The sequence below is a fragment of the Phyllostomus discolor genome, chromosome 1 (assembly GCF_004126475.2).
Source record: "Phyllostomus discolor isolate MPI-MPIP mPhyDis1 chromosome 1, mPhyDis1.pri.v3, whole genome shotgun sequence".
Lineage (NCBI taxonomy): Eukaryota > Metazoa > Chordata > Mammalia > Chiroptera > Phyllostomidae > Phyllostomus > Phyllostomus discolor.
Genome location: NC_040903.2, coordinates 188052169 through 188076582, shown reverse-complemented (window position 1 = coordinate 188076582; position 24414 = coordinate 188052169). Strand labels below are relative to the sequence as shown.

At 40.5% G+C, this 24414-nt stretch overlaps 1 protein-coding gene across 1 annotated transcript in view; it reads left to right on the top strand.

The window, feature by feature from the left end:
• The first annotated feature begins 7289 nt into the window (after positions 1-7289).
• The window catches only part of KCNH5 (potassium voltage-gated channel subfamily H member 5), a 259894-nt gene continuing 242769 nt past the window's right edge, over positions 7290-24414 (top strand). The window contains 1 exon segment of the mRNA XM_036010818.1: positions 7290-7731. Coding sequence (XP_035866711.1) covers positions 7659-7731 — 73 coding nt within the window. The 5' untranslated portion in view covers positions 7290-7658.

Genomic DNA, 24414 nt, shown 5'->3' with positions numbered 1-24414 from the left:
AAGAAAGAGTACAAACAGCTTCATGACAATTCAGGTCAGGCTTTTCTGGTGAATAAGTCTGTGACAAATTGATGAAAAGTTTAGGATTTCAGAGTTCTGCAGTTTCAGAAATGTGGATATAGGACTGTCCACCTATACTATCTCAGTTAATTCTTACACCAATCTTATGAGGTAGACACTATCACTATTCTCTCTCTCTCTTTTTGAAGTACTTACCTAAGGATATGTTTATTGATGAGAGAGAGAGAGAGGGAGGGAGAGATTGGGACATTTATGTGAGAAAGAAATATTGATCAGTTGCTTCTTGTACATGCCCTGACAGGGGGTTGAACATACAACCTTTTGGTGTATGGGATGAGGCTCCAACCAACAGAGCCACCTGGCCAGGGCTATCACTCTTCTCTTTTTACAGATAAAAAAATTCAGGGACAGATAAGTTAACTAAAATACTGAGGCCAAACAACCAATATTCAAAACCAGGCAGTCCCAAGGTCTGAAGAGATGAGTGGCACCAGGGTCAAATGTCATAGGCAGGTGGAGTAAAATTAAAAGTGAAATTACTTCACTGAGCCTGGTGGTTCAAAAAATGGCCTTTGGGAGGCAGTTTCAGGAAAATAGTGGAGTGGAAGCCAATCTGTGATGGGTTAAGGACTGTGTAGGAGGCAAGGAAGGAGCGATGCCTACTACAGACCACTCTTCTGAGAAATTGACACAAAGGGATGGGAGAGACAGAGCAAAAGCTAGAGCAAACAACAAATTAAGAAAGTATTCTTAAAGCTTATTAAACATTGAAGAGAGAGGAATCAGGAGACAGTCAGTAGACTGAGGTCCCTCCAGAGGCGCAAGAGGAGAGGATCCAGAGAGAGCACTGGTGAAGCGATGGAGAGGAAAATTGCTTCCTGTTCCCCTAGAAGGGAAGGAAGAGAGAGCCAAGGCAGGGAGGCTGATGATTGACAGCATGACACATTCTCTGGGAGTCACCTTCCGAGACATCTGAAGTGTGAAGAGAGAGATTTGAGAAAGCTACTATAGGGCATGGAAGGACAGTTGACTAGGGATGTGTAGAAAGATTGGGCTGCACTGAGAAGGGCAAGTGGAGTTTGAAGGCCTTGACTTGATGGGGCATCAGCTTGGGAGGTTTTGTGATTCTCTCTTGAGATGTTCAGCAGCTACAAGTATGGAGAAACTCACAGTTGGGTATGTTACGGTTGGCTCTTTTGCTGGGTAGGTGTAATCTACCCTTGGGAGTTAAGGATCTTGACACACTATTTCTAGGACAGTGATTTTCAATCGGTGTGCTGCAAGAATTTTTAAAACATGCAACACCTGACTATTTAGTCAGGGGCACTTACCTCTTTTCGCTTAGATTGTCAAATAAAAAAACAGCCAACCATAACAATAGCCGTCTGATGTGAATGCATCAAAATTATACCTATTTTTTTTGTCAGATCAACTAAAATAGATTTTTTGGTGTCCCATGGAATTTTAGTTATTACTGTATGTGTGTCATGAGGTGAAAAAGCTTGAAAACCACTGCTCTAGGACAGTGGTTCTCAACTTTGAGGCACAGTGAAATCACTTGGGGAACGTTAAAACTAATGATGTCTGAGTCTCATGCTCAGAAATTCTGATTTCCTTGGTCTGGGGGCTATGGCCCAGATATTGGGATTTTTATAAGCTCTCTAGGAATGTGCAGGCAGGGAATTATTATTCCCCTAACTTTCTGTACTTAAAGCATGTTCATAACTTGTACAGTCAGGATAGACTAGGTTGTGATACAGTAACAGGTAGTGCCAGCATCTCAGTGTCTTAACACAACAGACATGTAATTCCTGGTTGTATAACATCAATGGCAGGTCTAGGTAACTCTTCCCTGCAGCTGTTCTTGTGTTGCTCAGTATTCCATAGTCATGAGGCAGAGGAAGAGGAGCACTGAGACCTGAGCCCTGGCCTTCACCTGCTTTCACACATCGCCTGCATTCACATTTCATTGACCAGAACTGGTTTATGGACACTGCTAAGTTCAAGGAGGTGGAAAAGGCATCTGGATATTGGTGAACATTAGTAATGATCCCCACCTACAGCTTTCACTGGAAATGAAAGTAGAAGGGAATGAAAAGTCTTGTTTACTTTACAAAGACTTATGTGGTGCTTGTTATATGCCAGATAGCTTTTGAATAGGAACTCATTTAATCCTCATAACAAGCCTATTAAATAGGTGATTTTATCCCCATTTTATAGAAGGGGAAATTCAGGCTAAATAACTGGCCTTAGGCCATATACTGTGTTTTTTGGACCATAAGATGCACCTAGGTTTTAGAGGAGGAAAAATAGGAAAAAAAATTTTGAAGCAAAAAATGTGGTAAAATATTTAATAACATAAATAACTATTTCACCAGTGTAAATGTAAACAGAACTCAACAGCAACATTAACAACCATTATTCCTCCCAAATTTGGGTTGGGGGGAGTGTGTCTTATAGTCCGAAAAATACAGTAGTTAGTAAGCTGCAGAGGCAAGATTAAATTCTAGGCAGTCTGGGTCCAGAGTCTAAGCATTGAACCTCTCTCTATACAACACTGCATCTTTTCTTAAAGATTTTATTTATTTATTTTTAGAGAGAGGGTAAGGGAGAGGGAAAGAAAGGGAGAGGAAAAGAAAGGAAGAGAAACATCGATTTACGAGAGAAACATCAATTGGCTGCCTCTTGCATACCCCCAACTGAGGACAGAGCTTGCAACTCAGGCACATGTCCTGACTTGGAATCAAACTGGTGACCCTTTGGTTCGCAGACCAGTGCTTAACTCACTGAGCCACACCAACCAGGGCCAATACTGCGTCTTTATTTTGCTTTCTCTCAACTTAGATTCGCTGGGGGTAGGTCGATAGGGGAAGGAGGAAGATTATAACTTTATAAGTGTAAGTGTGGGCCTTTGTGCCCGCAAAGGAATTGAGTAGTGTCTGGATATTTCACTGCTAGAGCTGTGGTAGGGCTCTGGGGGGAGGTAGAGAGTGAGACTTGGGGGAACGGGCTGGGGAGGAGGAGGTGGTTTGAGCTGGTACCACTGCTAATGAGACCAACCCTGGGGGCCAGGATGGAGAACAACTTCTGGCCATTTCCTTTCTTCTTCCCGCTCCTCCATCAGAACTGCCAATTTAGCATCCAAAGATTGTACCTTAGACCTCTGCTGTAGTTACCTCAGAAACAGAGCAGGGAAAGAGAGAAAAATTATTCCCATGGTGGGTTGTGGTAAGGCCATTCTCACATAAAGGATCAAATATTATCAGACTGGACCTATTTCTAATGCATTTCTGAGCATTTACATATAATTGTAACTACTGACAAATAAACTACATTTAAAACTTCTCTAAGAAAGGGTACTTGGTAAAAGAATCCTTCAGCAAACCAGTGGTAATTACAAGCCATCACCTCCTAATGTATCAGTTTCTGTCTTCACTTCTGTATTAGTTGCTGTTAAAGTGGAGCACACCTGCAGTTCAGATAGCTTTCATGCATTTCGTGGCTCTGCCTTGGGAGTCAGCGAACACCTCTGGGTATTGAACTCTTGGTTCTCACAGACAACATGGCTCTAATTACAGCACCTCAAGAGAGGAGGACAGGACAAATGATTCTGCTTTAAATGGAATCTTTGCAATAAAACAAACAAGAAGTAGACCTCTGTGTGACATTGAAGCTTTTAGATTCCTGTCTCTCTGTCTCACCTGTTAAGCCCCGTGATTTGGTTATAGCTAACATATGGACTCTGTATGCAAAATGCTTTTGAAATGCTGTATTGGCACCTTGCTGCACTCTGCCAGCACCTGCCTTAGGGCCAGCAAGTCCACACGTTGCCGCTCTATTTTCCTAAACTCCGTTTTGTTTATGAGCTATTTTAAGTTGCCAGGGGTTCCTCTTCTCTCTAGTGCTACAGAATGAATGATGGCAACAGAGATCACTGGATGTTGCTGGGTATTACTACACTAAGCCAAAATCAGGCTAGTTTCTATTATTTACAAGAAGCTCTGGCTGTAGGGTCAGGAGACCCAATTCTAGTTTCGATGCAGCCTCTAAAGCACCACGTCATTTTGGATAGGTACTTCATTTCTCTGAGTCTCTGTTTCTCCCTCTGTGAACTGAAAATTTAAAATAGCAGATTAAGAAAAGTGTGTAAATCAAGGATTTCATACTTTATAGCTACCATTTTTTACAATGATTAAAATAATCCAAAAACTGTAACACTATGTGGTTATTAAGGACAAGGAAGAAAGGGTAAATGTCATTTTAATTAAATCTGCAAGTGGAAACGAATGGGAAGTTCTACCAGTAACTGTGTGACTATGTCTTAATGGAGTCCGAAAGAGTTTCCTCTTTGGGAAGTGTGAGCTAATACACCCACAGAGGAGTGATTTAGAACAGGGATATTTATATTTGATGGGAAATGCTGGGAAGCCAAGATTTTATATCAATACCCAGAGGCAAGAGTGGGCAGCTGACGAGGTGCAAAAGAACATACAGACTTGAAATATTTCCTATTTATGTTGTTGATGGATTTATCATATCATGTTAGAAGTCTAGGATAGCAATGTATGAATTATATTGGTATATATTTTTAAAAGATGAGCTTGCCTATTCACCCCAGTCTCTGAATGGCTAGCCTATGACAGCAATTTTCAAACTCTTTTCAAAAATCTCATGACACACATGAATCAATTACTGAAATTCTGTAGACCACTGAAAATATATTTTTTGCTGATCTGACAAAAATAGGTATAATTTTGATTCATTCACACCGATAGCTATTGGTGTTTTGGCTGTTAATAATTTTTTAATTTGAAAACTTAAGGAAAAAGAGGTCAGTGCCTCTGACTACCCAAACAGTCAGGTAGTGCACATTTTAACAATTCTTGCAGCACACCAGTGTGCTGGGGCACATCGGTTGAAAATCGCTGGTCAAGGCCTACTCGCCATGAACATAGGTCACACAGAACTAACTTGAGGGGGGAAATCCAGCTGTTAAGGATGTCTTTGCAGTTCCCCTCTGTTTCAGCTGCAGGGAAGGAGCTGTAACCTCAGCTATGTCTTTGACTCCTGTAAGAGGCAGGTGAGCCACAAGGGTCCAATCTGTGCCCGAGTCCCTTGTTATTCAATTAAGGTCACCCATGTATTTAGAAGACATTCTAGCTGTAAGGGGAGAAACTGGCACTGCCAGCAGTGCTTTGGGTAGAAAGCTCAAATAGCCTAGTGTTATGCCACAGTCTCTTGGTTTTTTGAGGAAAGAATTGTAGCACAGCAAACTGCTCTTTGCCTCCAGTCAGCCTTCTGGGTTTGCTCAGCTGCGCAACTGGGCAAATAGGCGGACATTTCCAAGAGCAGAGGGAACATACCCTAAGCTAAAACCTGGATCCTGGTTGTGTGTTTGTGTCTGTCAGTCACAGGCTGCAGCCCTTACCCTGGGGTGCTCAGGAGAGAGAGTGATGGTCACTTCAGGCCAGTGACTGGTAATCTAGGCAGTGGTTGCCAACTTTTTTTTTGTACCAGGGACCGGTTTCATGGGAGGCAAGTTTTCCACAGACCAGGGTTGAGGGGGGGGTGTGGTTTCAGGATGATTCAAGCACATTGCATTCAAGCTCACCTCCTTCTGTGTGGCCAGGTTTCTAATAGGCCTGGTACAGGTTTGCGGCCCTGGAGGTTGGGGACCCCTGATCTAGGGATTCCAAACAAAATCAGACACCACCCCTCCCTTTTTTTCCTTCCAGCCCTGGTCTGGCACTGAGCAGATGTTTCCTTTGACCCCAGCCTGGGGATTCCTGCTGCCTCTGGGCAATTTAGCCTTGACCAGTCCTAACAGGGAATCACCTAGCAAAGGAGCCTATTCTGACTCAAGCAAAGGGGACTCCCTGTCCAGCTTTCCTTTTGCCTTCACTGCTTCATGCTTCCCCTCACCGCCAGTCGTTGATCCTGTCTCAGCACACATTTCGTCCCCACTCCTTGACCCTGCTTATGCAGTTGTCCTTTCTCAGCAGGCCCAGTTGAAACTTCCCGAGAGGAAGCCTTATATCTGCACTTTTCAGAATCTAGTGTGCAATGTGTTTGCCTGGAGGGGGAAAATCAGCGGTTAAGGATGGGTTGTTCTAAGGATGGATAGAACAGATTGTTGTTCCTGACCTTGGTTCCAGGCTCCCTAGCTCTGGGGTCAATAGAGCCCCATCACCTGCATTTCTAACAAGTTCTTGGGAGGTGCTGCCAGTGAGGACCACTCTGAGAACCACTGGCTTAGGGAAGAAAAGCTGCTGCGGCACAAGCTCCCCCTTTTCTCCACGTCTCTCTCAGATGCATTCGCATGTATGCCATTATCCCCTCTCCGTGGTAAATTCTGGCTTTTGGACTCTGTTTCTAACGGTTGCACTCCTGTCCCGGGTTACGAGTGGTTAGAGGGTTGCTGGAGACCAATCCTGCTCGCACTTCCAGCCCTGCTCAGCTTTGCTCCCGTCGCCTTCCCTGGTTTTCCACCGCAACTGATGCCCGCTGTACCCTCTTTCGGGTGTGAATTATTCACCCTCTTTCCCTACTCCTTGCGTTAAGTGCAACCTTTTCAGCAACTTCGCAGCCAGGCTCCCCACTTGCCTCCTGTGCTCCGCAGCTCTAGGGAAGCGCCCCTGTGCGGCGGCTGCTCTCGCCAGACCCAGCCCTAGGCGGACCCTCTCTGGCTCAGACTCCGCTGCGCGGGGTAGGACCGGTGCTGAAAGCTCCTGTGTTGAGAGCTTCGGGACCGAAGCCGGAATAGGGGGGTGGGGTGGGGTAGGCACAGCAGCGTCAGGTGGCTGCTGTGCGTCCCCCTGCACCGCCCAGGCAGTCCTTGTTCGGTGCTCAGCCTCAGCGGAGCGGGAGCACTTTCAACCCAGCAGACGCCTTTGAGGTTCGGGACCCCTCCGGGAGAAGCTGAGATGTGATCCCTCCGATTGCCCATTGGCCCCTCTGGCATCCTGCTGGCTTCTCCCACTTCCTCTCCCACTCCACGGCCCCACTGGACGGCGAGCATTTGCGTCGATCTCCAGGGAGAGAGGAGTGGACACAAGGCGCACAGCCCCGCAGAAGTTGGGCTCCGCGGGGCAGCGGTGATCCAGCTGCAAGAGAAAGGGTGGGCTGGGGCAAGGGAAGAAGGAAGGCGCAGTGAAGGTGTCTGGGTCTGGGCTAACAGTGACTGGAAGAGGCGCCTGAGTTGGCCCTTCCCGCTCCCCTGACCTTCCGGCACGGGGCAGGGGGAGAAATGCTGAGCCCGCGCCCGGGCGGCGGCCACCACAGCAGCAGCCTCAGCAGTAGCCTGAGCAGCAGCACCGGCGGGACAGCGACAGCGGGGGCGGCGCAGGCGCATTGTGCCCCGCGGAGCCTGCAGTTCCCGAGCCCCGTGTGCGGCACCGCCACAGTCTGGGCAGCTGCGGCCGGGGGAGCGCTACTACCATGAACTGCCTGGTCCTCCTCCCCAGAGCTGCTCATCCGGGTTGGGCTGGAGACACAGTCAGGGGACCCCGTCGCCGCCGCAGCCCCTCTTCTTTCGGCACCATCTTCTCCTCCACCTTTTCCTACTCTTCCTCCACCTTCTCTTCCTGCATCCCCCCCTCCCCCGCCGCGGATCCTGGCCGCCGCTCTCCAGACCCAGGATGCCGGGGGGCAAGAGAGGGCTGGTGGCACCTCAGAACACATTTTTGGAGAACATCGTCAGGCGCTCCAGTGGTAAGAAGAGTTGCAGTTCAGAACACCCCTACTTCTATCCTGCACACGCGTGTGCGCCCCCCATCCCATCCCTCTCTCAGAGGGGGCGGGGGATGCAGACAGCCCAGCCTGGTGGCTTCAGGGACTAGCTGGACCTGATTTTGGATGGGGGTGGGAATGAGTGGTGCTGGAAAGTTAGTAGTGCCTCCTCCTCAGGACGTGCTCACCCCCTTCCCACCTGTCCAGAGCCAGAAACAGGAGGAAGCTGGGGGGGGGGGGGCGCGGGTAAGGTGCAGGTACACCTGGAGAAAAGCGTTGAGTTTCGGTTGGGTGAGGGCTATATTTCTTGTCCATCCTCTTTCTATATATTTTTTTTTTCCCCAAGTAGGTTGCAGAGACTGAACAAATTCTTAGAGTTGAATCTCAGTGCAAGGGCTTCCTTCAAGTTGGGAATGGCTGCGAAAGTGGATACTTAATAAGATTTTGTCTCTGATTTGGCTTTTGGGCCCAATGGGCACCGCTGGAAGAAACCTTGTGCTAGGGGGAGTACTTGAAGTTGAACCTAAATGAAGAGAATACTTGAAAAATGGGAAGACAATTGCTATGGTCAAATATATGTTGAAAGTTTCTTTTTTTAAAAAAAATTTGCATTGACTTATAATGATTCATATGATATTTCATTTGACTTAAACAGGAGAAATGTAGAAGGGAAGCAATAGCTTCTGTGCTTTTAAAGTAACTAGAGAAAGAATGTTAAAAGTGCCGTTTTTACCTTGATACCGATGTGAAGGTTTTCTGGCCTTAAATTGTCCTTAAAATGTCATCTACTTATGCATTCATTTCCTCCAATATACTCTGAATGGGGATGCTTATATATTTCACATTTGAAGACCTAGTAAACTTTGCAGTTTACTGAAATCTCCACATCTTCCACTTGTTTTAAATTCTTTTATGTAATTTTCAATTTTATAAGGAAGATAGGTAAAGTATCCCCTAAAGTACTCCCCTTCCCCCGTCTGGGGGCTGTTATTTTGTTTTTAAATCCCTTGCTTGGAGAATTGTGCGAGAGACATTTCTGCATGTTGGTCTCACAGTGGAGCTTGGACCAAAGCAATTGAAATACTCTCTGCAGCTCCATAGTTGTTTATTTATTCATTTGTTTATTTATTAAAACAATATTTTTTGGGGGGGTGCCTTATACAACAGACACTCCGTGGGGTCCTTTGAATAAAAAAAATGATTCAGAAACTTCTGTTCTCAAGAAGTTCCCTGCCTAGTGGGCAAGAGCAAAGCACACTCAAATGATAATAAACAATTAAACACAATTATGCTCTCCCTGGGTTGGTAGCTTAGATTGTATTAATTCTCACATTAGGATCTCCTCTAAAACTGGGCTTGCACATATTTCCCCTGGTTTTGGGACTATATATATTTAAATGCCCTGAGCTATTTTTCATAATGCTCTGACATGTGACTTTATTTCTTCCACAGGGGTCAACATCTGGTGCTGTACAGTCTAGAGTAGACTTTTTGGGTTGGATCTAATTTTTAAAAACCTGTAATATTTTTAGCTATTCCAGTGTGATTTCAAATGTGTTTTTGATTTTTTTCATGATGATATAAAATATAAATTTATAATGGTAGGCAATTTCTATGTTTATCTATTACCTTCTTCTGTTAATATTATTCCAGACATAACAAGGGGATATTACTGTTAAAACAGACAGTTTGGGATATTTAAAGGTTCTTAGAATCAGTTAAGATACATTAGTCTTATTTCAGCTTTCTCATCCTCTTGAGTTATTTCAGCTCCTTATATTTTACTCTGTGAAAGGACTTCTCAAAATAAAGAATAAAACCTATAGGTTCTTGATTGCTCTTCAGGGCAACCAGAAAGCAGATGATAATTCCTTGACTGAAGTTTCCTAATACAGCATCTTCAGTTGAAACTTCTTAAACAGCCTGGAACTATGAGTCAGTTTTTAGATTACCTTTTATTTCAGCTATACCATGAAATTAAGACTTACCTTGTGTGGCTTAGAAATACCTGCTTCCGTTGCCTCCATTTTACATCTTCCATCCAAGCTGGTGAATGTTCTATCTTTTTCACATGTGTGTTCGTAATTGCCTCATTGGTCTAGCATTTCTTTTCATGGATAACACCAAGTGTGAGTGAACATTTATCTGTTTCATCATTTTACATACCACCTCTAATTGCTCATGGCTAACTTTTAATACTACTACTCAAAACCTCTGAGCTTTGTTTGAAATGTGATAACTGAAGTAAGTATATGTACTTGTGTATGTAATAAACACTGGAAAGTCTCTGGACCACTTTTACAGGTGGTAAAATCACACCTGTAATTTTTCAATTACAGAGTACTAAAAAAATTTACTCCCATAAATGTGTGGGAGTATCCCATAGTTGTTGCCATTTCCATATGATTCGGCAGAGAAATAGATCAATTTGCTCTGAGAAATTATTTAATTTGGATTAACAGAGAAAATTCCCTTCAGAATTCTCACAGGCAGATCGAGTTTGTCATAGTGAAGATTTCATTATTCACTAATTTAACAACATTGAAAGTGAAGTGTTGGTAGAGTTTTAGTGGAAAAAGAAAGAAAAGGAGCGGTAACTCCCAGTATATTTAAGAATTGGAGAGATAGGCTGGGATTGTCTTAGTCCATGAAATGCTTCTCTTTCTGATACAACATCATTTTCTTGTTTTAGTGAGAGTCATATGAAACAGAAACAGTACATAGAGATGCACACAGATTAACATACAGACTGCCATCCACCTAGATACAAAGATAGTGCAGAAGAAAACACTCTTTCTCTCTCTCACACACAAAGATGTAGAAAGTAATAGAAATACAGCGAGGAAGGGAGGGAGGTGGGCTGTGCTGGGAGAGAAAGAGAGACACACACACATGGAGGGAGGGAGATAATTGAGATTAGACATGAAAGGGAAATAGACACAAAGAGAAAACAAACCATCAGGCACTTATTTGTCCATGGATATCACTAATGAGCTGAAATCTCAGCCAATTAGAAATCCATCAGACAACTTCTTGATGATGCTTTTAAATGTGAGGATTTCCTAATAAAATTCCAAACTCCTCAGCTGCAATTTCCCAGAATAATGGTGCTATATTCTGAGCCCCAGAGTAGCACTATAGCCTATTTGCTGTTATTTCCTACCTCCTGAGATGGGATTTTTATTTTTCTTATTTAGTTGACTCAGTCTGTTATGGGCAGACATTTCGAATTGTTACTGGTGATTCAAAGTCTATAAAATAAAGTAAGATCAAATCAAATAATGAGGGCCATTGAGTAAGATGGATACACGCATACTTTAAAGAAAAAATCCCAAAATATTAAAAGTAGGGAATTTATTTAGTTTTAAGATAAAAGAGCAAATCATTTCAGATAAATAAAAGGAATGACAATAACTCTTAGCACGTGATTCAAGTAGGTATAGAGAGCACATTATTAGCCCAAGAAGTCGTAAAAGTCAAAAGGGTAAATAGCAAGGTTTAAATACATTTTTAGATAAGTTGGTAGGTAGGGAGAGTTTGGGAACTATGTGGTGAGTTCCTTACATCTGTGCAATGTCTCACAGAAGGTCTCTGGCCCAAAGTGCTTATTGACCAAATCTGTGTCTGGAACATTATTAGGCTATCTTCACTCATTTGAATTTCAATTATTTATGCAAGCTGTTCATCAACATACACTGGGCTGTAAGGATCAAGTACACTTGTGGGTAAAGGGATAGTCACTGAAATAAAACAACAGTTTTTAGAACCATTAGATTGGATTTTACATGCAAAAAACAAACATTTCCAAGGCCTTCAGTGTGGCCATGTCTTTGGGCAGCACATTTTATCACATGCCGTCTTTGATTCCTTGACAAATCGGCAGAAATGGTTATTTTGGGTAACAGTAAACTAGGTTGCCATTTGGAAAAATTATAACTTTGAAAATGGTGTACTTTTATTAGAAATTAAATATTGGTGTTTATTATTTTGAACATTATGAAAAACTAGAAATGTTTTTGTCTTTAGAGAAAAAAGGGGCTCAGGAGAGAAAACAGTGGAGGCAGTATTTTATGAACCACTTAACTTTTAAGAGAAGTTCCACATACTCAATTTCTATTTTTGTTGAGATATCCAGCTGCACCAGCAATTTCTTTTACTCAGTTATCTTTTCCTTATAGGAATATCTGAAATGATTTTGTGCTTATAAAAATTGAGATCTAAAAAAGAACCTGTAGGAGAGGAAATAAACTAGTGATTTTAAAACAAAAAGGGAATAATAACTTTTAGGTATTATCCAATTTGAAAGAAATGGTGAGAAAATGTGTATTTTGGGTATAAATTTCTTGGTATTTTCTCTTGAGAGATTTTCTTTAAAATTTAAATCACAATTTAGGAAATGTTGATAAAACCACATAGTGTCTTAAAAGCATTGGCTTACCCAGTCTTATAATGTATCACTTTCACTATTGAAATATCATAGAAGTTAAATTATACTGACAGCTTCCTAAATTATATTTATAAATAAGCTAGGGGATTGTCTCTTGCTTTAGGGCCCACACTGCATTATGTAACAAATGCAGTACTTTCCTGACCACAGAGCTGTTTATCCCAGGGCGCTCTGTCTTCATTCGAATTGCCCTCTTCCCTATCTTTTGCTTGAGTCCAGAAGTAGGGTGGGTATGAAACCTATGTGCCTAGCCATCTTTTAACTGCCCTACTAACAGAACCACATAAGACACTATTTTTTGATAGAAGGGAGCAGCTATGATTATTTTAAGTGACAGTGACTGGTTAGATTTCCAAAAAGAAACACACTAGTTTAGTCAATATTTATTTTTGACTTTCATTATTAATAACAGCTATTAGCTAGCGTGGACCAACATTGCTTCCATAGTCTCTAGTGTCGGGCCTAGGAAAAGGTTGTAAATTGTTCTCCAAAACTCTGTCGTTGGGATCCACCACCAGAGGTCACTGTAGGTTCTGTCACAGGTGAACCAGGTAGTTACTTTTGCTCTTTTTTTTCTTTTTTTCCTCAAATTTGATTGGAAGTTACAATCAATGTAGTTAAGTTATTGCTTCAGGGAGAAAATATTTAAAATATCATGTATAGAAAAGTAAAACCAAGAAAGGCAGTCATTGCAATCTTATTTTAGTTGATGGTAAACATTTTGTGGCTGAATGGGGTATTAATAAAGACAGTTTATGCAAAGGAATAAATTTAAATAAATTTTAGACTAGTAGAACATTTACTTTGGCAGATGGACAAAATTTTATTATAATAAACCCTTTCAGCATGGTGGTAAATATATGAAATATAAGGAAAATGCCATATAAATAAGGTTTGTACTAGAAAGATGACTATAATATATGGCATATTATATTTCAATAAAATTTGCTCTAGCATATGTCTTGCTGTAATTTATGTGAAATTGGTGAGTCAGTTCATGGCAGTGCTTTGATTTTATTGACAGTTCACAGATTTATGGTTACTTACCTAGGATATGGTTGTAGTGGTTTTCCATTATCCAAACTTTTAAAGTAAAATGCAGAGTTAAAGCTAACACTCTTCAAAGTTCTTCAAACTTATTAAATTATCCCCCAAAATATGATTGGAGGTAATATTACTTTAAGTGGTGTTTCCTATTAATCAGCAAGTCTGAATCTTGGACTTAGGGATTTTTTGGGGGGTGTGGCGGGGGAAGGGTTAGGAACTACATATTGAAATGTGCTTTGAAATGTCCTCAACAAAATTAGTTTTAATGGGAAAATTAAAATATGGCACATAATAATTATATGACTAAAAGTGCTATGTTGTGAAATCAAATGAACATGAATTATAAGTCACAACCAAAAACTAGTGGTGGTTGCTGTGGAAACTGAGGTTAAAGAAAGTAGTCCTGATGTGCTCTATGAAATGGGTATTTAGGAAACATTTTCCCTTTACCAGTAGCAGAGCCAAATTTTTAAAAAAGCCTATCTTATGTTCTTGTCACACATACACAAAAAGAAAAGAAAATGATAAAACTATGTGAGATAAGGGATAAAATAATTAGCTCGATTGTGCTGATCATTTCACAGTGTGTACATATGTCAAACCATTAAGTTGTACAACCTGAAGTATGTACACTTTTTTATTTGTCAATTATACCTTAATAAAATTAAAAAAGAAATCCTCAGTGTATTCCACCAAACACTCTAATTGAATAATGTATGGCATGACCCCTTTTTATCATTGAGTAATGAGTGAAAAGAATTATTTAAATATCTTTATATAATGTAGAGGTTAATATTGGAAAGGTTTAATCTTGAAAAATATTTGATTAAATGAGGGCAGTAATAATGTAATCTCATAAATCAGTGTGCAGTTGAAATGTAGTGTTTGGTTGTATGACGTTACTCTTAAAATAGACACATTTGTATATATTCTAGATAGTAGTTTTGTGATATATTAAGTTTTCATATGGGAAAAGGTAGGAAAATTAAATGAAGAGCAGAGTAATTTGGATAAGAAAGAGTGGTTGAAAAGCTACATGAAATTTCATTGAAATGAATTTCTTTCTTTCTTGGGATCTGGCCCATTAGTGTAAGTACTATGTATGAAGTCCTATTGATTTCAAGAGATAAGGGATTTGAGATCTGAGCTTAAGTGTACAATCGTAGCAGCTTCTAAAGGCACTGACATATAACTGGGAAGTCATGAACATGTTGATACATGAACTAAGCTCTGTGAGGATTTGGGTCATACCTGCACATACTTTAACATCCTCCACTGTGAAGAGCACACAGCACTAAGTACTAGTTGAATAAATGCTTTCTGATTTTGTCTCCTAAGTTAAACAAGTCCATAATGGATATCCCTCCAAAACAGTGCTGCTTAAATCTGTTAAGTAAGCTTGTATAAGTAATTGCATAGTTTAATACGTTTTGTGAATGTGTACATTTGAAACTGGAAATCACACTGCATAGGGCCAATCAGATGGGTTTCTTGAGAGCATGAGAGGTCAATGTGTAAGTGATCACATGTTCATCTTCTGTTCCAACTTGATGTACAGCTGAAATAGTTTCTAACTCTTTGTTCAAATCTCTAAGAGCTTAAAAGCTCAACTACTTTATGCAAGAAAGAACTTTTTAAAAATCTATATGTTCTTATTAAATTATTTTAAAAACAATTTTGCTGTTAGGAGTTATTGATGGCAAGTTTTATCATTGAGAATTGATCCTTACCAGGCTATGTATTTTCTGAGTGTTTTGCTCTAAGGAGCAGCTTACAGTCCTGCACTGTATTTGGTGGGAGAGGGAAAATGGATTTTGACTGTTTAGAGACTGCAGAGTCATTGTCAGATCACCAAGTTTAACTGAAAATCAAACAACTCACTTGGATTGAGGGGAAAATTAACCTTTATCCTGACCTTTTCTGTAAGTCTTTTTTGTCTGCTGGCCTATTTTTTTATTTGGGGCAAATTAAAACACAATGAGTTTATTTTCTTATATTAGTAGCATTGAGAGAATAGAGGACTTTTTCAATGCAGCTTAAATAGTCCTAGAATAAAGTCTCTTACAAACAACTCCCATCCTTTTGCTTGATCCTCATACTCTTTCTAGTTAATCATACATTAATTCAACAGAAATTTGTTGCATGCTTACTGTGTGCTAGGCACTGATCTAAGCATTGGGGATGCATAATGAATGTGATGATAAAAACAATGTTTCTTTTTTCTTTTTTTCTACCTGAGGGCAGTGTACACACTGGTTAAGAGCCATAGGTTCTGGGGTTTGCATTAGAGTCCTGGCTCTGAGAGTTACTAGCTCTGTGGCTTACTTATCTGTACCTCATTTTCTCCTCTGTAAAATACAAGTAATAATAGTATCTAGCTTATGGTGTTTAAGAGTGAGGCTTAAATGAGGTAGTACGTGCAAAGTGCTAAGAATAGTGTCTGGCACATAAGAAACAGTGTAAGTACCAGTGCTGTTGGTTTTATCATCATCGAGGTGTTTAAATCTTTGAACGCACCATCTGTAGTTGCCTTTAATTCTTGGTTGCATCTGTTTTCAACCTATTTCTGTCTATACCATATTGCTGAAGTTTCCTAGAAGGTTACATACAAGTGAACATTCTTGTGACTCCAAAGGCCTTTTATTGGTCCATATTTTTCTGGCTTTGCAGGATTCGAGATTTTGCCCCCCTACCTTTCCACATCCATGCTCCCCTTTTGGATTTCATGTCTTTGCACTCTCTCCTGCCCTTTTTCCTGGGTTCTCTTTCTGTTCCTTTTTTCCTCTCCTCTCATCCCCTCTCTGCCATCCCCTCTGCTCCTCTCCTCCCTTCTGAAAAATGGATAGTTATCCAGGTTCAGCCTTCAGCTGTCTTTCTTACGTCTTCACCCTTCCTTCTGAGCACACTTGTCCTCTGTGCTGGCTTTATCCTCTCTGTGCTCCAGCCCCATATTCCAATGGCCTGTACAATTTCTCCTCATATACTTCTCACGAGTCACCTAAAACTCAGTGTGGCCAGAACTGAATTTATCATTGGTTTTGGCTTCAAACACACTTAATTTCTTTGGTATTTCCCCATTTCTGTCAAAGGTATTGAGGCATAATTACCAATCATCAATCCTTTGGGCTAAGGTTTTGCCATGTTCTTCTTTTAGACCCCCCAGAAGTGCCATGTGCAGAATGAGTACATTTATGCCCATTTACTGTACTGACACATATCAGGGCATGTAACGTGTCCACAAGTGACATCATATGGGGCCAGTACATATAAATATGATGGACCAAAGAAAGAATGTCAGGTGGAAAGAAAAGAGTTGGGCTTGGGAACAAAATATCTCCTTTGAGAATGAGGAATGAAAGGTGTAATACATTCTCCTCTTTATTCCTAAAGTAGTCTCTGTCTCCACTGGAGCACCCGTGGTCAAGGTAACCGGTAATCTTTCTGGAACTCTGCAGGGCATTTGCAAGCTCAGAGAACGGTGCTCTCAACAATGCAAAGACGTTTCCATCTTGATGACACAGACTTCTGTCCTGGTTTGAGCCTTGACCTACAGTGACACACCAGGACTCTCCAGAATTATTAAAACTCCTGGAGAAACTCAGCAAAACCACAAATGTAGTAGATCTTGCACTGTGCCTCATGATAATAAGGGCTTAATAATATTACGTTTTTTCTATTTTCTCTAACATAAGGTTTGGGTAGGTTCCCTCCCTCTCTCCCTCCCTCCCTCCCTTTCTCTTTTATCCTGAAGAAAGCAAAGTATTATGAGTTGAGATTTCCATGAACTAGTGGATCTGAGCTTAAAAGCAGTTGGATGCACTTTACCAAATGACTTAATTAGTTGGAGGGAAAAAACAAAAAACATAAAACAAAAACAAACAGGCACCGCTTCTCTACTCAACAAAAACCTACTACTTAGAGCCAAAGAAACATCAGTTCTCTTCATCCCAGTGACTGGCGGTGACTGAAGAAGCTGAAGAAGGCAGAAATGTCAGCCTCTTTTTGTAACTGGCCCAGTGAAGTCTGGCCAAAGGAGAGAATTGCATTGAATTTGTGATCTGTATCTTTCCCTTGAACAATTAGCTCCTGGTGCATAGATAGTAGAAATTAAAATAAAATAGGACAAAGCTTTAGAAAATTAATTGGACTGTCAATGCATTCAGAAAAGCTTTGCTTATTTTTCTACCAGGTGTGCAGATTAGACCAGTCTTTTAATTGAAATTCTTCATTAGTTATCTTGTCATTAGTGTTCAATTGCCTTAAAAGGTTAACCAGGAAAATATATAATCCCTTCAGACACAATTCATTTGCAAAAAAAAAAAAAAAGGTTTGTTTATTTGCAGGATTGAAAAATGCTGCCGAATCATTAAACATGTAATACTTTTTTCCCCTGATAAACACATCTTGACTTATTTAGCTTTTATGTAAGATTATATAATTAGTGAATGTGTTATGGCTTTAGGTATTTTAAGAAATTTTATTGTAATAAAATCCAGTATAAAACTGTAATTATCTGTATTCACGCACAGGGTTTTTGTTGTATTTTGAGACTGTGAATCTCTAGGCCATATTGTAATCATATTTTCCTTCTAATGATTCTGACCAGTGTTCATTTTAGAAATCCATCTTCTTGTGAACAAAACACCAACTATTAATAGTACAGACTTTGAAACGTTGAACTTTTTTATATATAGAAATATTTTTATAACAAAATTTCTATTATTCCTACAATAGAATTTTAGAAATATGCAGTATCTGACACGCTCTGAACTACTTTGGCTAGATGGAAAAATGATGCCATCAAAGACACACAGAAACTTAAAAATATACCTTTGATCTTGAAGGAGATGAAACATGGAGGCATATTTTTAACTCTGATGACAGCTGAACAAATTTGAATAAATTAACAGATATTTTTGAATGTTTCAAACTCCCACAGTGATGGTCTGCCTAATGTTGGTAATATTAGTATGTAATAATTAGTCTCATTGTGGAAGGGTACAAAGTGTATGTCTTGACACACACACACGCATTTCCTTGTAGAACTGAAGGATAAAGGTGTGCTATAAGGGCAGGAAAGATACCAGCCTTTATTCTGTCGTTGGTGTAGTGGAAGTGGGCAGCGCCTCCCAGATAACAACATGGGGGATGTGGCTATGACGTGTACATTATTTATGCCTCTGTTTAGCTACCTGTGCCAGGACTTTAGCCCGAATAAAATGTGTTACATGTGCTTCAATAATGGTTTTGTTGTTACTGTTCTAGGAAACTTAAATATATCTATAGATATAGCTCACCCAGAAGATGAGTTTAAAAAATAATATATATTCCATGATTTAAATTCACAAGTGCAGGGAAATGTTTAGGAATATATATATATATTCAGGAATATATATATATAAACAGTTGGTGTTTTGTTCACAAGAAGATGGATTTCTAAAATGAACACTGGTCAGAATCATTAGAAGGAAAATATGATTACAATATGGCCTAGAAATTCACAGTCTCAAAATACAACAAAAACCCTGTGCGTGAATACAGATAATTACAGTTTTATACTGGATTTTATTACAATAAAATTTCTTAATATATATATATATATATATTATTCCTAAAATATATATATATATTATATATATATAATTTGTTTATTTTTAGAGAGGGGGAAAGGAGGGAGAAAGAGAGGGAGAGAAACATCAATGTGTGGTTGCCTCTTGCATGTCCCTTCACTGGGGACCTGGCCTGCAACCCAGGCATGTGTCCTGACTGGGAACCGAACCAGTAACCCTCTGATTCTCAGGTCAACACTCAATCCACTGAGCCACACCAGTCAGGGCCATGTATATATATATGTTTGTTTATATTCTGTGTATATATATATAAACAGAATTGTCAGTTCTTTGAAGAGAAACGCCTAGCATGATTCTTACCTATATTCTTGATAGTGTCTAACATTGGTCTAATAATTATTGATTCCTGTATGACTTTACACAGGAATCAGAATTGTTACATTTGATTTGATCATTTGACAGACATTCGTGGGTGTACAGTGATGAACAAACAGACATGGTCCCTGGTCTCGTGGGACTTGGAGTCTGGTAGGGAAACAGGCATTCAGGTGACTCATATCAAATATTTAACTGCAAGTTGTGGTGAGCATTTTGAAGGAACAAGGGAAGATGCTGTGATTAAGGGTAAGAGGGACTAATTTTGATTGGGAGATTGTGTCAGGGGAAGTCTTTTTAAGGAAGTGGTGTTAAAGTGAGACCTAAAGGAAGAGGTAGCTAGATGGTATGTGGGTGGAGAAATATTTCGGGCAATGAGAAAACATGGGAACAGCCCTAAGGACAGAAAAAGAAAATGGCTGGCTGAGTTTGTGCAGTTGGATTGCAGTGGGCACAAAAAGAATAAGATGGGAAGGAAGGGTGGAAGGAGACAGTTATGGGCCTGGCTGTTCAGGGCCAGGCTTTTGCATTATATTCCAGTACCATGGACAGGTCTGGCTAGAGGGGTTACTTGTTGCATAATGACAAGTTGGACTGGAGGGAGGAGGAGGGATATTAGGGGACCAGTTTAGGAGACTCTGACAATAGTCCAGGCAAGGTAGGATGGCAGCATGGCCTGGGATGGTAGCAATAGAGATGAAGAGAAATGATTTGTTGGTAGAATCAGTAGGGTATTGGAAGGCATGAATGAAGAAGCATGAGGATGACTTTCCAGATTTTGACTCAAGCATCTGGGTGTAGACAGAGGTGAAGAAGAGTTCCCTGAGAAAGGGAAATTTGGGAGACAGCCAGATTGGACTGACGCTGTAGCGGTCACCTGTATAATCACTCTCATCTAGCTCCCCCTTTATTCCTCTGAAGTAACGAAGAACACAGTCAAAGGGAGCTCAGTGTGACTGTGTCCAGAGGTGATGTCTATATTCTACTTACAGACATTCGGCCTATCACAGGCCAGGCAGTAGCTTGGTCAGTCTGTTCTTGTGGATTAGAAACATGTAGCTTCAGATTTTAGTAAGAGCCTGATTTAAATGAGAAACAAAGTAAATTGTTGAATAAAACCAAAATCCCAACCCAAAACTTAACTTTATAATGAATATTTGACAGTTAGCATTGTTGAAGATATTCAATAGTGCCCCCTTCTACCAACCTCTTAGAAAATGATAGGGATTATTGCTAATTGGATTTTCTTGTGTTGCTTTTAAGCTTCAAACTTCCCTTCTTGGACGCTGATGTTTGGAATGTGCATTCTGTAGACCTTTGAATCGGAGGCTTGTGGAGGTTGGGGTAACTCAGGTCCTTCCTCGGGGAAGGCGGTGACCTGGGAGAGCAGCTTGAAAGAGCCCTGAGCCAGGTTTCCTGTTTCTGTGTGTACCCCCACATCTGCCAGGGCAGCTCTGCGCCTGGGCTCTGGGGTTTTGGGAATGAGAGTGATGATTCCTGGCTGGTGTGCTTCCCCAAAGGTAGGACTAAGTGAAAGCAATCAGGGGGAACATCTGGCTGGCTTTCCTTAGAAGTAGTCTTGAAAACTTTGGAAAAACTGTAAATTAGTGAAAGTGTTCTATTCAGTGTTTCAGTTTCTTTTTTTGAAGTTTTTTTGCCTTCACCTGGACTCCATGTCTTCTCTCCTTGTCAGTACCCTAGAATTCTTTTGTGTGGCTTAGCACTTCTGAAAATATCTTAAAACTTCTCTGTGCTAGTGCTCTGAAATATATCCCCTAGGCTTATTTGCATTAAAAAGGAGGAGAGGATGGGAGGGAGAGGGGGAGAGAGATTTAACCTCTCCCCTCCCACACCATTCACCCATTGTTAACGTCCATGGAATTTCTGGATCAGAATACACAGTTTTCATAAAAACAAAACAAAAAAGCCAAAAAGCTGTCCAATCATGTCAGGTACAGGTAGTGTTGGAGCAGCTCAGAGAAAAATGTTCTTTTCTTGGAATTGCTGTAGAAAGGGAAGAAATATTTCACATACTTTTATATTATTTTCATGGACTGAATATAACCTCTCTTCTTCCAGAAATTCCTGTCAGCCAGGATTATTGACCTCAGGGTTTGCATATGATCTCCTTTGGGAATGCAGGGGTATTGAGTTGAATGTAGTTATTTTCCTACTGTGTGAAGGAATAACACTGTAAAAAGGAAGTGCTTTCTTTATGTTATAGCAAAACAAAAGCTTAGACAGCAGTTCAGAAATATAGTGTGATAGAAGAGGACCTAGTCTCAGACAGTGAGGCCAGGTTCTATGTTTTGTCCCCACCAAGACACCCTTTTTCTAAGTTTGCTGAGTTCTTTAACTTTTCTGACCTGCCTTCCCATCCGTAAAGAAGAAGGCCAGATGCACAAGATGAATGTATCCATGAGCTTGGGGATCACCAGATAGTCTTGACAAAATGCAGGTTCTGATTGACCAGGTCTGGAGTGGGTCCCAGATTCTGTTTTGCCGATAAAACTCCCAGGTGATGCTGGTTCACACTGTTGAGTAGCACGGTACTAAGTGAAAGTTTCCGAACCTGGCTGAGCATGAGACACTCTGCTGTGGCTGTATTCTGTGTTGTGCCCTGAGGGAGTCTGTTCACTGTGCCTGCGTGAGGATTTAGCAGTCTGTATTTTTGATACTCATTACAGGATTCGGCTGCAGCTGCCAGCATTTAGGAATGATCGTGGCAGCGAATTAGTGCTTCTCCACCATTGCTACATGTAAGAACCAAATGAGAGGATTTAAAAGCAAATATTGGGTTGGCCAAAAAGTTCATTTAGTTTTTTCCTATGATGGCTCTAGTAGTGACTAGTTGTCTTTAACATTGTTTGAAACAATTTTCTTAGGTTGTATTGTGACAACTGTCCTATCAGCATGAATTTAAGAAAAGAAAAATCAAAACTGGGAATTTTTGTGCAGTCATTTTAATATTGAAGATAGAAGGAAATATACATTTTTGGCATATTATGCTTTATTGTTTCAAGACAGGTAAAAATGTAGCTGAAACAGAAAAAAAGATTGTGTAGTGTATGGAGAAAGTGCTGTGACTGATCAAAGGTGTAAAAAGTAGTTTGGCAAGATTCTTGATACTATTGACATTTTGGCCGAATAATTCTTGTGGGGGCTGTGGGGATGTCTGAAGCATTGGAAGATGTTTAGTAGCACCCCTGGCCTCTATCCATTAGAAGCCAAAAGTGGAAGATAGCCAACATACTCAAAATATCCAAATCAATAAACTTATTGGTGAAAATGAAAAGTGTGTCTTTTATTTTACGGAAAAAACTGAACGAGCTTTTTGGCCAACCCAATACTGATTTCACTGCAGACCAATTAAGACAATCTTTGAGGGGCCTAGAATGAGTAACTGAGGTGGCCCCCTCCAGCCCGCCTCACCTCCATCCCAACTGAATGTGCAATCAAACTGAGAAACACTTCTGATTCCTAGTGGGCCATTTTGAATGAGGGGCCTGTGATTTAGTTTTCAACCTTCTAACTCTTGAGGGAAAAGTGCTTGTTTTATTTCATGTCTGTCTCTGAGAGGATACTAGATGGCCTTGCAAGGATACAGGGTGGAGAGAAGGTAGTTGTCATATGAGGTAATACAATAATTAATAAATAATAATGCAAGAATACATTCTGTGTTTTGTGTAGTCACAATGTAAACCTACTTTTGCCCTGTCCTGTATAATGAGATGTTTTCAAGACTCAGCCTCTTGCAGAGATCCATTCAAGAATCTGCTCACGCGTGGAATTATGGCTTCTGACATGTCCTGGGCTAAGACCACCTGGTAGGAATAACGACCCAGTTCTTAGGCCCTCCTGCAGGAACATGTTGTGTATTAGAACCATTTGGATGTGAAATGTTTGCAAACACCTTCACGAAGTGGAGCAGTCTGGCTTCCAAGAAAGGTTCAGTTTTCCATGGCTTTGATGTGCTAAGGCAGCGATTTTCAACCTTTTCATTTTGTGGCACACATAAACTGATTATAACATTCTGTGGCACACTAAAAATGTATTTCTGCTGACCTGAGCTAAAAAAAGGTATAATTTTGATTGATTAACAACAACAAAAATAATAATAGTATTTACCTACCCCTTTTAATCCAAAGTGACTTTTAAAAAAAAATCAGGTGCTTATACTTGTATATAAAAGTTTCTGGTAAAAAAGAATTAAGCAATGGGAGACAATCTTATTATGTGATGCCACAACTAAGATGCAGCTCTATTATATGACCTATATATTTACAGTTCAAGACAGGGCATTCACACTGGATGGTTATTGTTGTGTTGGCTGTTGTCATTTTTTTTATTTGACAGTCTAAGGGAAAAGAGGTCAGTGTCTCTGACTAAATAGTCAAGGATTGCATGTTTTAAAAATTCTTGCAGCACACCAGTTGAAAATTGCTATGCTAAGAGCTATGAGGACAGATTAGAACTAATTTCCTGAAGATTCGTTGATAAATATCTTAGTGTATTTGGGTTGCTGTAGCAAAATACCCAAAACTGGGGGTTGGGGGGCTTGTAAACAACATAGATTTATTTCTTACAGTTCTGGAGGCTGGAATTCTGAGATCAGGGAGCCAGCACGGTCAGGTTTTGGTGAGAACCCTCCTTCTGGTTACAGACAGCTTACTTCTCATTGTGTTCTCATAGGATGGACAACAGGGAAGAGGAAGGAAGCTCTTTAGTGACTCTCATGAGGGTACTAATAGAATTCAGGAGGGACTCCACCCTCATGACCTCATCAAACCCCAACCACATCGACTCTAAACTTATGGAATTGACCTGGTCAGAAGGTCAGGAAAAGCTTCGTTGGACTCATGACAGCTGAGTTAAGACCTAAAAAATGTAGATGTCAGTCAGATAGGGAGGAAAAGGAATAGTGTTTAGGCAGAGAGAATAGGAAGTTAAAAGGTCCTATGGTGGGAGAGTACTTGAAGGTTATGAGAATATAAGAAAAAATTAGTGTGGCTATTATGCTGAGAGCTAGGGCAGAATGATGGGAACTGAGATTTGACACTTGCAGGCCAGGGTGAGCCCTTGATGGGTGTGAAAGCAGGGTGGAGACATGAACCAACTGAATTTTGAAAAGACCAGTTGGGCTTCAGTGTGGACAATCCCCTTTAAAGGAATCACAGAGAAGGTTGGAGTAAAACCATGTAGATAACTATTGGAGTTGTCCAGGGA